Genomic DNA, 14,298 nt, shown 5'->3' with positions numbered 1-14,298 from the left:
AAGTTTCTGTTCTCTTGGTCATCGAAGTGACTTTTTGTTTACCTCCTAAACTTCATGAGCCTTCCCTCCCCGATGGAGGAAATTTTTCTGAGGAAACTGCTACACAACCAATGTAAAAGTGCCTCTATCTGTCTCTGACATCCCCGTCATATACATACTCTCTTGTAATTCTCACAACAGTCCTTTGTGGCAGGAACTATTAACTCTAGTCATTATATAGATGAAATACAGCCTGGGTGAATAAAGCCAAGTGTTACCAAATTTACATAGTTAGGAGTTAAGGGCCTCTCACAAACTTTATTGCTCCAGGTATCCAGTGAATATTCAGAAAATAAAAACAACAGGTTTCAATCCAAATCCCACATCTCATCCCTTCTACCTACTTCTAAAATCAAGCTACCAATAAAAAGAAGGCAAATTGAATCACCATTCCTTTCTATGATTTCCCAGTCAAGTCAAAAATAGCCAAGGAGAAGCTTTATTTTATATTTTCATTTAGGTCATGCCTCCTTGTGGGTATGAGTGGGAAAAAGTGGACAGTTGAAGGGGCGTCACCTTTCACCTCAGTTCTGGGGTGACACTGCCTTCATCAGATATACCGAGAGGGCAGTAGCAGGCAGCTATCTAAGGAATACCTTGTGGCTCAGATCACAGGCTGTGAGGCAAAGCTGAGTTCTGCTTCCAAACTGTACAACCTACAGCAACCCCTTTTCATTGTGCCTTCTTAATCCTGTGACTAACATAGGAGTATAGTGTGTTAATTGCAAAGTTAGTGGATGCCGCCATCTGAGTGCTTAATGATGATACATTCTGAGACATTTACCTAAGAGAATGGTAGGCCAAATGCAAAATTTAGGACAAAAGGCTGTTAAAGGTGGTAAGAAAGCTCAAGAAAATATAGGGTATAAACTACAACATTCTATCTCTCCACACTCGAGATATTCTGATCAGCCATGATGTAAGAATTTGCAAGATCTTTAATATAGCTTCCTCAAAGAACTTCAATTCACAATCTCTTCTTGGATTCAGAGACTGGGTCGAGTCCTATAGTGAAGATTTAAGAAAGTCAGAAATAGCAATAGGAAAATATACCAGCCACAGCCTAGTCCAAACTACAAAATAATATCAGACCTCCGATGTTGGCTCTGTCTACATGAGCGATGTCAATAACAGAAACACATTTGTGGATTTCCATATCAGAATTTATTGAATAACAATAAATATACAAGTTCGTGTACATTCACTTCATTGGCTTTAGTTTACCAGGTGTAAATGTCTTATCCTGACAGGGAATTGTCCCTCCCTTTGGCTACTACAATATTGAAATAAGATGGTGGAATCCAGCCCCACCCAGGGATCACTTACTGGGAGAAAGAAAAGACCAGGATCCTAGTCTGAGCCAGAAAGGGTATTTTGAATCACTGAGAGAGATTTCACACCAAGTTCAGACCATTTTGAAGGACAGACTGGAGCCATGAGAATGGTAATGGGTGAATCACACTTTAGCCAGGACTACATAGTTATACACACCTTTTGCCCCTTATTTGAACCTAAATTTCATGTCAGAGCCCCTAAAATGTACTGGACTGTCTTGACCTCCTTCCAGTGTGGTCACACTCAATTAATCCCCTCATCTTTCTTTTCATCATTACTTTGTCTTTTTAATTGACCCATTGTAGATGAGTGACAGAGCTTATTAGGGATAATTATTAGGCTAATTAGTCCTAGTTTATTAGGGCTGCCAGCCTTATGTAGGCTATTACATAAAAAATTGGTAATAATTTTGGCAAGCCATGGCCATCAGGATAAAAAAGACAAGACACATTCAGAGTGTGCAGCAGTTTTGAATGAGAACTGTTTGACATAGTGTCTGTATCTGAACACTTAGTCTCCTGTTGGGGTGATGTTTGGGTAAGTTTAGGTAGTGTGCTAGAGGAAGTCTGTCACTGGGATTTGAGGTTTCAAATCTATATGTAACTTTCATTTCACATTTCTTGTTTCCTGCTTGTGGTTCAAGATGTAAGTCCTCAGCACCTTGCTCTAGCTGCCATGTCCCCACTCTGCATCATAGACTCCTATCCCTCTGGAACTGTAAGCCCAAATAAACTCTTCAATAAGTTGCCAAGGTCATTGTATCATAAATTAGGAGACTATAAAGAGAAATTTATTTCATGGCTCAGTACCTGAAACTAAGTGAATGTCTGCAATTCTTACAAATATTTATCATAATGGAGTATTATTTCTAAAATCAAAATGATCAAGAGGCTAGAAAGATGACTAGGTAGTTAAGAGTGCCAGTTGCTTTTCCAGAAGACCCAGGTCTAACTAAAATAAAAGTAACCAAGAACATAGTATGTCCTTGTCCTGGTTATGAACAGACATCATGACCAACAACATTTAATTGTGGCTGGCTTGCGGGTTCAGAGATTTAGTACATTACCATCAAGGCAGAAACACGGTGGCATCCAGGCAGGCATCATGAAGGAGAAGCTAAGAGTTCTATATCTTCATCTGAAGGCTGCTAACAGAATACTGACTTCCAGGCAGCTAGGACTAGGGTATTAAAGCCCACTCCCACAGTGACACACCTACTCCAACAAGGCCACACCTACACCAACAAGGCCATACCTCCAAAAAATGCCATTCCCTTGGCTTAGCATATATAAACCATCACAGACCTAAAGAAGTAAAGGCAGTGGATAGAAAAGTTAAATTATAGAAGCAATCAGGTCACAATGCAGTATTGCTTTGCATTTTCCTATAACAAAATTGTTTTCTCTACATACCCAATACTTTTAGTGAAAAAGATAAAAAAATAAGAATTTTTTTCAGCTAAATATAGTGAAAAACCTGATTATTTTTCAATGTGAGGACTTGCTTTAATAAGTAAGATAGTAGGCCTGGGTGAGAAAACAATCATAACCAAAACATAAGTAATGTAAGAACACAATGTTGCTACCAGTATCCTGACCAAAGGTGATTAAAGAAGGATACAAAGTTGCTACCTTATCCTGACCAAGACAATAATGTAAGGATACAATGTTTCTACCCCTATCCTGGCCAAGACAGCTTGACATCATTTTATCATTTAGTAATATATCAAGCAAATTTTTAAATATTTAAAAATATAACAGGATTTAAGAAATGTAAAATGTAGTCCTTTCCCTCCAAACTAGAGGAAATTTCCTTCCAAATTAATACATATCTTCATTTTTCAAGAGCTTGTGCAAAGATTTTATAATCAACTTTAGAATTTTAGTTGCCATTTTCAAAAAACCCTTGTCACAGTGTATGTCTCTTTTAACTAGAGATGATGCCTGTTGTTTTCATTAAATTTTTTGAGAGAAACTGAGTACTTATTTTAAAAGTGACAATAGACTTTTTTTGTAAAAGACAGCTCTTAAAAGAAAGCCAAACACTAGTTAGTTTTGACATTTTATTAGTGGACATTGTTTACTTAAAATATTGATTGGTACAATTCTTTTTTTATATAATGGAATAAATTATAATTAAATTTAAGTAGTCATTGGCTCTCTAGCAAACTGAAATTTAACATTTTAGATGGTTAATCTGATTTTTATAAAAAGATAAGACATTAAACAGAGCTCAAATTTTAATAGCCTTTAATTATTGAAACCAGCTGTTATAACTGTATCTTTTTTCTTCAAATTTAACTACCATAACCTTTCCATAACATACTTTGACGTTTTAATTTATTTTTAATCTATTTCTATTTTGAAACAATTCTTTACCTAACCATAAAAATACCCTTTTCATACAAAACATTTCCTTTTTGCTAAAATTTTCTTTACCAAAAGTATACTTTATTATCCATAGATATTTTTCATATGAGTTTTTCTTGTTTTGTATTATTTTCAAAAATCTAGAGAATACTTTTTTGTCAATAAATTATATTTCAAATGAAAACTAAGAAAATCATATTACATCATAGGAATTAATTATTGTCTGGTGGTTTGAATATGCTTGGCTCAGGGAGTGACATTATTAGGAAGAGTGGCCTTGTTGAAGTAGGTATAGCCTTGTTAAAGGAAGTGTGTCACTATGGGCATGGGCAGTGAGACCCTCCTCCTAAACACTTGGGAGCCAGTCTTCTCCTAATGGCCTTTAAATGAAGACCTAGAACTCTCAGCTTCTCCTGAACCATGCCTGCCTGGATGATGCCATGCTCCCACCTTGATGATAATGGACTAAGCCTCTGAAACTGCAAATCAACCTGTTATTAAGAGTTGCATTGGTCATGGTGTCTGTTCACAGCAGTAAAACCCTAACTAAGGCATTATCCAAAATACATCATAAAAGAGGAATTATATTTTTGAAGTAAATAAAATTAAGGATGTCTATTAATTACAAGATGTCTCTACTTTTTATTATAAATTGTTTATGTGCATGTACATATTAATATATATACATTCATTCACATGTTTACATTTTTGAAATCAGCCATATAGTATTTAAAATGTAGTAGCCATGGATCTTGTCTCCGTCATTTGGAAAATAGACATTATAGGTCATAGAAGACAGATTAAATAAAACCCTTAGAAACAAATATGAAATCTGACCAACACATGACAACACACTGAAGTAACATGTAACACAGTACGTTTAACCACTGAGAAGGCAAAGGGTTGAGTGACTGGTTCTGTATGAAGTTTTCAAACAAGCATGTCAGGAAAGAGGCCTTCCATCCCCAGGGGTTCCCCTCCTCCCACCAGTCTCCTATTTAAATTTTTTCACTTTGTGTATTTTGTCAGTTGAACATAAACTAGCATTTTCTTAAATGTAAGTTGAAAATGAGGTTGGTAAAAGGTAGGCTGTTTGGAACAAGATAGCACTCTGTGGGTCCTACTATAGCTTGTCAGGGTGAAACGTGGTCTCACTTTGGTCAGAAGTTAGCATAAAAGGAGAAGTGGACTCCCCATTCTAGAAATATTGAGACTATGAACCTGCTTTGGTCTGGCCAGCAGGAGAAACTGCAGGAGGTGGCTGGTCCATGTTTACTAGAAAAGTAGTGGTGGGTTCTGTGATGTGCAACCCTGGAGATGGGGTGGGGCACTTATAATAACCCACACAAGAAAGGTACAGACAACTACACTGATTAAGCCAATTAAAGGTATACGAGTCCTTTGTTGGCCAGTGACCAAGAGCAGTCTCATGCCTCAAAGAATTTTGGTGCCGAAGCTCAGGAGTACAGCATTTTTTAAAGGCAAAAGTCACAAAGACCATCATTTACATCATAGTTAGATGAGGGTAAGAGTAACCTTGAAACGTTAATTTCTGGCAGAATATAGTGATTAATTTAGACAGAATAACAATTATTTTTTATTTATACCTTCCTCAGTTATTTTAGTTTATGATAAGTCTGTATATAAACATTAATTATTTTGGTTAATACATCTGGACCAAATGGTTAAGGCCATGGAAATCTCAAATGTGCTACCAAGGTAAATGTGACTATTGTGTGGTAAAAAACCAAAAACTGTCTAAGAAAACACAAAACAGAGTCAGGACAAGATGGCATACCTTAATCATGTCTTACCTGAATGGATGAATATAGGCAGCAACTACATGGGGAGCATGAACCAGGTCTAAGAGAAATCAGGAGGCTTTTAGGAAGATGCCGGACGGCCAGAAAGTACCAAGTTTGAGCCACCACGTGCCAGAGGAGACAGATAAAACTCAAGTATGACACTGGAGAAGCCAGAGGTTTTGTCATCAGAGCAAAGCAGAGAGTCAGGCTAGGAATGAGGCCAGCAGTTGCAGAAAAGTTGCAGTCTCCAACCAGCTGGAGGAAGCCACTTTCTGGATAGGGAGCTTTTGTGTGGAGAATATAGCAAAGAAAAGCAGAGAGGAAAAAGAGCTCTTTTAGAGGTAGAAAAAAATATTTGCTACAGGAATAGTTAAACCTTTTGCCACTATGCTGTACAAAATCTAGGTTTGTACAAATGTTTACATCGAGGGAACAATGTTTATGCCATCGAAAGCCATCCTTTTTGTTTTTCTGTTAAGAGATGATATTATAAAAGAAAATTGGTCATTTGGATATGATCCCTCCCCACCCAGGTTAAAGCATTTTGAGAAAAGGCAGCTGAAAGGAGAATCCTAGGCAGACAAGAATGGGCAAGAATGAGCTGTGTCTATTATGAAGCTTGGTGAGTGAGTCAAGCAAGTGGAGACAAGTGAGGGAAGCCTACCCGCCCTGCTTCCTGATCTCCTGCCAAAAGTGTGGCCAGGACACACCCGGGAAAACAAACTGAGTTTGGGCATCCCCAAAACTGAGCATTGGGCTCTACCACAAGCTCGAGGAGGCACCTGCCTTAACATTAACTTTTAGTTGGTTGGTCCACAGATAGCAGTTGTCCCAAAGATAAATTTTACCAAAGGAAGATAGGGGCCGCTGTAGGATGTGGAGAAGCAGCAGTAAGATAATGGGGCCCATGGAGTCCCAAAGGGCATCTGTTTCGGCTGAGCCCCCTCATGGGTTTTGGCACCATTATGAAAGGCTTCAGGTTAGGAGCTCAAGATGCACATTGAGGGAAATGAATTGTCTGGGAGATGGACGTCCTGTCTGGGTAGAGACTTAACATTCCATTTATGCTGAGTCAATCACTTTGGCTAAGGCACTTGTTCTTAACCTTCCGATTCAAGAAAGGTGAACTCTGAAAATGCAACAGGAAGGAAATAGGAAGTAGCTCAGGAATATTTTCAGAGTTGTGCACACACATTCATACATACTATACAGTTTATATAAATCTCCATTAAGAGCCAATTTAACAATTTAGCATCTGAGTATTTTTTCTATTTTTTTCATAAAAAATAAGGTATTTTCATCATTCCGGGAAATTACTCATATAAATATTCAATATTCAATTCTTGCCCTGAATTCAATCTCCAGCACCAAGTACCTGGGCAACTGTGCATCCCAAAATCCATACTACTGGGAGGTGGGGACAAGATGAACCAGAGCTCAAGATTATCCTCAGCTACATACTGCTTGAAGGTAGCGTGTACTTCATGAGACCCTAACATAAGAAAGAAAAAAATTACAAAGAAAAAATATGAAACCCCCCTATTCCCCTTTGGGGGACACCTATTCCAAAGTGTAAAATGTAAGCAAGTGATAAAGTCAATCAGTTACAGTTCAGAATTTCTGGAGATTTCCAAGCTTGTCAAATATAAACCATTATGGTTCATTTATAAACCTGCATTGCTGTGTGTTTTATACAGTGTTCTGCTTTTGCTTGTTTTCTCTGGCTCTAGGAAGTGCCCAGACTCTAGTAGGCACCTCACAGGTCTCCCACCACATCACTTCAATTCCATTGTGTGTCCATTTTAGGTTAAAGAATTTGACACCAATTACACATATGTGCAGCAGTCAGAATTCTACCTGGAGCCAAACAGCAAGTATGTATTTCAAGTGAGATGTCAAGGAACTGGTAAAAGAAACTGGCAGCCTTGGAGCTCGCCCTTTGTCCACCAAACTCCCCAGACAGGTGGGTATGATCCAATACTGTGTCCTCTGCAGCTTTCCTTTTGCTCTCTCTTTGCCAAGCATTCTTTCAGCTGGCCTGCTACCATTGAGAGAAGCTATTCCATGGAGAATGATAACATTGAGATCAGCAATCATTGAAATGAGCTTTCTAAATTGACAATTTGTGAAATGCTTTAAACCACCTGTTAAGCCTTAGGTTTCAACACATTCACCCACATCGCTTCCCACAAAGGGTTTTTGATGCGACACACCATTGGGGTGACAATTCTTACTGATTTTCCATCAGTCTTTGTTTTGGAAAGTATCATTGAGTAAATATACATGTGTGTGTGTGTGTGTGTGTGTGTGTGTGTGTGTGTGTGTGTGTGTGTGCATCACCAAAATATAAAAAAATCAAATAATGTGAATAAACACTACCACTATACTAAAAGAACCAGAAAGAACTAAGAACACTTAATCACAGGATTAATGGCTTCTCAAAAAGACCTCGCTAATACATATTTAAAAGATCTCTTTCCTATAATTAATAATTACTTATACATACATTGAATCATGCTACACAAGTACGTCTTCTTAGTGAAATATATTTTAATTGTAAGCAAGTGATAAAGTCAATCAATTATAATCATTATTATATTCTATAATGCATCCTTGAACCAGAGGTATGCATAGTTTATATGCCAGGGATTTTTTGCTTCCCAGAAAGAACACATCTGACTCAATTATGCTCACATTATTAAAGACATCATTCTTACTGTTAACAGCTTGATAAATGTGATCTGTGATTTCAAGTAGTAGAAGCCAGGCAAGCCAAGTTCTTTTGGCGCCCTCTGATGTCCAAATCTTAGAGCTACATTATTAAGGAAATAATTTTCAAGTTATCAGTTCTCTCTTTTTGAAAGTTAAGTTTTAATTTATTCTGTCTTAACTTGATATTGGTAAAACTTCTTGAGACTTTACATAGAATATAAAATAGATTTATTTTGTAATTAAATTATTTTTAAAATTTTATTTTGGTTTTATGTATATGAATATTTTGTTTGCATGTTTGGATGTTTGTGCCTGATGGATTACTTCAAACTGGAGTTATGGATGGTTGTGAACCACAATGTGGATGCTGGGAATTGAACCCAGATCCTCTGGATGAGCTCTTAACTGCTGACACATCTCTCTAGCTCCAAGTAACCCGATTCTTTTTAAATCAATACTCAAATGAGTATAATTAAGCACAATTTACTTGAGTTAGCAAAGTACTGATCTCTATAAGCTTGTTTTCTACATTCACCATATTTGGATGTGTAACCAGCACCAATTTGCAAATGTATAACCTGAATCATGGTTTGATGGACAGCACATTGCTTGTGGGTCTTTGCGCTGGGTTGCTCAAATGCCGAGTATCCTCACCACTGCTCAGCAGTCTCATCTTTGTTCTCGGAGTTCAGTTCTGTCAAAGTGGAAGAGCAGATAATCTGGCCCCTCTACAGGTTAAGGGTAAGCCGACAAATGGTATGCACACGTGTGCGTGTGCATGTGTGCATGTGCACGAGTGCCTGGTTCATTAGTTTAGACAGAGTATCATTCTGTAATACAGGCTTGTCTTTAGCTTGTGGTAATCCTCCTGCCTCAGCCCTCAAAATGCTGTAATTACAGGTATTTGTCATTGTATCACAAATGTTTAACGACAAAGGTTCTCCATCTAGCATAGAAAGGAATAGGAACCTACACAATCTGAGCTTAAAAAGTTTCTTACTTCATCAGGCAAAATTTCACTTAAAAGGCAAAATAGTAGCCAAACTTAAATATTTATGCATTCCACATATTAGCTAAAAGGAGCCACAGTTCATTCTTTTGTATTATATCCTTTCTGTGATACATTAAATGAGAAACAGTGAAAATACCAGAGAAAGTAAAAATATTAAAACTCAATTATTTTTTTGCAAACACAATATATGTTTATTTATTATGTGCTTAGAAATATGTACTACTGGTGTGTTATATTTCCTACATTTTCTGATTGCTACTGCAGTTTGTTCTAGTTTTCTTATGTAATCTACCTGGCTGAGATTTTATGGCCACACATTATTCTTGTTTGTAGACATACTATGGTTTATATATTCATTTCCTCTTTTTTTGAGATTTTTTTATGTATATGGGAGTTTTGCCTGTATATGTCTGTGTACCACATGCATGCAGTACCTATGGAGGCCAGAAGAGGGCATTTGATCCTTTAAAATTAGAGTTAATATGCATGTAACATGTGGATGCCGTGAATACAGCCTGGCTCCCCTGGAAGAGCAGACAGTGCTCTTCACTGCTGAGCCATCTCTCCATTTCCTTATTTAAACAAAATTTCAGCTCCTTCATTTCATCATTATCAGTAAGCTTTTAAAAACAGATTGCATTTAAACATTTATCTCTTATATCTCAAAAAGAATTACTAAATTAAGAGTTAGGCAGATTGGTGCTGGGAAGATAGCTTGGTGATTAAACTGCTTGTTGTGCAAGAATGAGAACCCACAAAAAAGCCATGTGCAGCAGTGTGTGTCTGTAACCAGTGTGTTGGGCAGAGACCAGCAGATCCTAGCTGCTGACTAGCCAATCTAGCCCATCACTCTGAGTTCCAGTAGGTTGAGTAAGAGATCCATGTCTCAGAAAAATAAGGTGAAGAACATAGAATGTAAGCCTCAGGCTTCCACATGCAACTACATGAAAGTTTCCTCACATACACAAGCACACACTCATACACACAGTTAAGCATGTACATGTATATCACACACACACACACATACACACACACACACACACACACACACACACACACACACACACACACATACATTACCCGTACAGAAAGTTAAACACACACATACAGACCACACACAGATTGAGCCACTCATGGTGGGAGGGACAAAGAGGGGGTAGGGAGGGAGGAAGAATTAAGTACATTTTAAGATGCATGTTGTCAAAATGAATTTCTTTTATTCTGTTGGTAATTTGACACTGTAGTTATATCATTTCCATTTTTACATCTCCTTTCTATCCCCTCTCTTTCTCAAATTCATGACCCCTTCTTGTACAATTATATATTTAAAATTCTACTGGGGTGTGTGTGTGTGTGTGTGTGTGTGTGCGCACGCGCGCGCACATATACATGTCCATCCTGAGACCATTCAGTGTTGTACTTAATGTATTTCCTTGGAGTTGACCATTTAAGACAGAGAGCTAAGGAGCTTACCTCAGAAAACAACTAATCCTCCCTTCCTCAAAAACCACTGCTTGCCTGTGGCTCTTCATTTAGGAGTGGCATCTTGTGAAATTTCCTTAATCCTCGCTGGCACATCAATGTACTGGTTGTGCAGATCTTATTTTGGTAGCCATATTGTTGAGAGACCATGGAAGCGGACCCTGTCTAGAAGACACTATCTTGCAGCAGACATCTTGGTCTTCTGGTTCTCATAATCTTTCTCCTCCCTTTTCCACCATGTCTCCTGTGCTTTAGGTATTGGGATTGTGGTGTAGAGATACTGATTGGGACTGTGCACCCAATAGTCACCCGGTCTCAGCATTTGGACCAGTCGTGGATCCCTGTGGTAGTCTCCATCTCTTCTGAAAAGAAATTTCTTTGATGAGGGCCATGAGCTACACTTATTCTGTGGTTCTAAGGATGAGTGTTTAGAAATAGTTAGAAGCTATATTGACTTAGAAAATTATAGTAGTAGCTGCTAAAATGTTTGTTTTAGCAAATCCCAATGTACTTTTCAAAGAATTCATAAAAACAGTTTATTCTTGTTAATTAAGCATTACTTATAATGGCAGACATTGTAAGTGCTTAAGAATGACAGTAAGTAAAGGACCTGGAGAAGTTTTATTGTAGAGAAGATAGAAAAGAATAATTACATAGCAAACTTCTTTGCCTTATAAATACAAATACAAATAAAAGCAAGAAGAAGCAGTCTACCCAGATGAAAATTGACATGATTTGTGACTGGAAAGAAAGAAATTCCGTTGCACTCAAATTATTTTGGTTTGCTTGATAATGAAGGTCTTTTTCAACAGCTAAACTCCAAGTAATTAAGAGTTTATTTTTAAGAAAGTACACTCGAAGCAATAACACCCCTTCCATAGAGGATTTTTCTGATTTATTTTCTAAAATTATTACTTGTATATCACTGGTTTCCAAAATTTTATCCATCTAGGACACAGGCATTTCTTGGTATTGCTGCTCTCTGAAGAGAGTCTTTTCCTTGCCTTTAAAGTCTGTTCTTGGGCAGTGGGCATGGATGCACACTCCTATCACATGGGAGGCAAGAGCAGGAGAATTTTGAGTTCAAGTCCAACCTATGCTATGTAGTGAGAACCTGCCGATGAATGAAAGAATGAGAAGGATACAACAGCCAAATATTGGTCTGAAGTTGAGCTATTGGTCCAGTTATAGAGCACTTGGCTGCTTAGTTTCAGTCCTCAGGACTGCCAACTATAACAATAATTGAACGTTTAAAAAGAACACCCACCTCAAAGAGAAACTGAAACAGCTCATTTATAGTAAGAGTTAGATGGCTAGCATGACATCATTTCTTTTTTACTTTTACTGGAAAGCAAAGCTTAAAGGGGGTGGGGGAGACAGTCACTTCCTCAGAATAGAAAGTCAGGTTTTAGCACACCCACGGGGGAAGGTTTTCTGGTTAGACGGACATTCTCCTTCATTCTTGCATATTCTCGAGGTCACTTAATAAGACTTGGTGTCTTCAGAATATTAAATAGTAGCTAGCATTTCTTGGCTATTAGTATGGGTAGGGCCCTGTGTAAACATTTTACCTATGGATTGTCCTTTACTGCCATAGTCCAATAAAACCAGCATAATCATTGTTTCCCATGTGGATAAAAGCAATGAGGCCCAAACACTTGTGGAACATTACAAAACTGAATAGTCAAATCCTGGCACACTCAGTCTCTGGGTTCCAGAACAGCTGTACTGCTTGCCTTCCCCAGAGACCTAGGAATAGGCTGCATCAACCCGTTCCCAGCAACTTGTCTATATGCTCTAAACATACCAATAATAAAACCATGCCAACAGGTTTTCTTTCTAATGGAGGACTCACTATGAAAATGCACAAATGAGAAAATAATAATATGCCATCAACTCCTTCAAACCTTGTCATGACTAGATGATGAGGAAGCAGGGTTAATTTGAGGTGACGATAATGAAATCACGGGGCTCCAAATATCTAGAGATGGAATCAGGAAGGTGGTGGTCTGAGAGAAGAAGAAGAGAGAAAAAAAAAGAACACATGGGAAAGGTAGACGTTGTTCAAGGATAGTCATGCTCAATTCATGAGTTTTCTAAGCTGGTTTCAGTTGAGTAAATTATCTCAAGTCAGTGTTTCTCGGAGCCCTGAGCCAGTAGCATTGGAAATATCTGTGCGGATCCCGGAACCTCTCAGTCCCTGACACTTCTGTAATGAAGTGTAAGAACCAGTGTTCTAAACGACAAACAAACCCTTCAAGATAGAAAAAGCTCTGGGTGTAGTGGCTACTACCTGTAATTCCAGACGGAGGCACAAGTCTCACCAGGACTTCGAAGGCAGGCTGGACCTCATAGTGAACTCTAAACCAGCCTGGACTATGAGAAATGAGAATATGGGAAATGAGACCCATCCTCCCACCCCAACAATAGAGAGAATTACTAGTTACCAATCATCCCAGGTTTAGTTTCCAGCTCTCGATGTTCAGTGTTCCCAGCTTTTTCTTCAGTTCCTGAGCTAACTCAAACAGAAGACAAACAACACCATCTAACCAAACGCACGGGAGATGGTGCTCTGAACAGAGGTGCCTGATTGGGTTTTCAGGGACTCAAGCATCTCGCTTACATAAATAAATGATGAACTCCCAAGGCCATACAGTCATCTACTACACACAATCTGCCATTTCTACACATATTTTTAGAGTTCTTTGTTCTCCTTTCTATCGTTTATGCTTACTTTAATGATCTTCTCATGCACACTGGGTTTATCTGGGCTCTGCTTGCAAAAGACAATGGAGGCGCTGCCTCTGTGCCTTCAGTGAGATCGGTCAGCTAGGTTCCCAGGTATTATGGAAGTGGACTTTGTAGGAAAGCCTGAGGAAGAGTCGACAGTTCTGCAGCCTGGTCATTGGTGGAAGTGTTTTTGAAAGCAGCACACATTAGCAAGAGACCTTGCAGTCAGACTGGGGCTCTGTTGCATAGTGTCTTCAATAAAGAACACCCAGCATAGATTTAAAAAAACAAAAACAAAAACGGGAAAAACAAGTGTGGAACCCAGTTTTAGTAATAACAGGCTTCAGTGAATATTTGAGAATTTCAACAATTCTCTGTAGTACTCTCTGTCTACTTTCCTGGGAGTCTGCCCACCTAGGCATTCTTAGCAACCCAGGCTTTGTGCAGGTTCGTGCCCAGGAATAGGGCCCATGCGACTGACTCTGCCACATCTGGTTTTGTATGGCCGTTAGGCCTCAGTGAGACTCAGAACCACTGAGGGCTTCTAATCCACCAACCTGGACAGCTGCTGTAGAAACCCCTGCGGTCTCTAAACACAGAAAATACCTGAAATGAGAAGGACAATTCGTCAATAAGTTGTAGGAAACCAATACTGAAAACCAAGTCATTTCCCTGAACACTGCTCTGCTGCACAGGCCTCTCTGTAATGGAAAAAGGCTCCAGTTTCATAATCCTTTTATGAAGTTAGAGCGCCAAAGGAAAAGCAGTAATTTCATAATGACTAATATAGTGCTTAAACTGCAGCTTTCAGTAG

At 38.5% G+C, this 14,298-nt stretch overlaps 1 protein-coding gene and 1 long non-coding RNA gene across 3 annotated transcripts in view; one reads left to right on the top strand and one right to left on the bottom strand.

Annotated features, from left to right (window-relative positions):
- Il23r (interleukin 23 receptor) overlaps window positions 1-14,298 on the top strand; it is a 93,519-nt gene that overhangs the window by 54,871 nt on the left and 24,350 nt on the right. For both annotated transcript variants that reach the window (XR_015685834.1, NM_001431922.1), the window contains exon 7: window positions 7,355-7,511. Coding sequence is in view for 1 of the 2 variants with exons in the window: in NM_001431922.1 (NP_001418851.1) it covers window positions 7,355-7,511 (157 nt within the window). In the remaining variant the exon portion in view is untranslated. The remainder of the gene's footprint in view (window positions 1-7,354; window positions 7,512-14,298) is intronic.
- The window catches only part of LOC147994889 (uncharacterized), a 30,492-nt gene continuing 27,464 nt past the window's right edge, over window positions 11,271-14,298 (bottom strand). Inside the window, exon 3 of the long non-coding RNA XR_015686641.1 lies at window positions 11,271-14,090. This is a non-coding gene — a long non-coding RNA (uncharacterized LOC147994889). The remainder of the gene's footprint in view (window positions 14,091-14,298) is intronic.

The sequence above is a fragment of the Rattus norvegicus genome, chromosome 4 (assembly GCF_021556685.1).
Source record: "Rattus norvegicus strain SHRSP/BbbUtx chromosome 4, alternate assembly SHRSP_T2T, whole genome shotgun sequence".
In the NCBI taxonomy this organism is placed as follows: domain Eukaryota; kingdom Metazoa; phylum Chordata; class Mammalia; order Rodentia; family Muridae; genus Rattus; species Rattus norvegicus.
The sequence above is the reverse complement of the archived record's forward strand: the minus strand, read 5'-3'. Positions and strand labels throughout refer to the sequence as shown.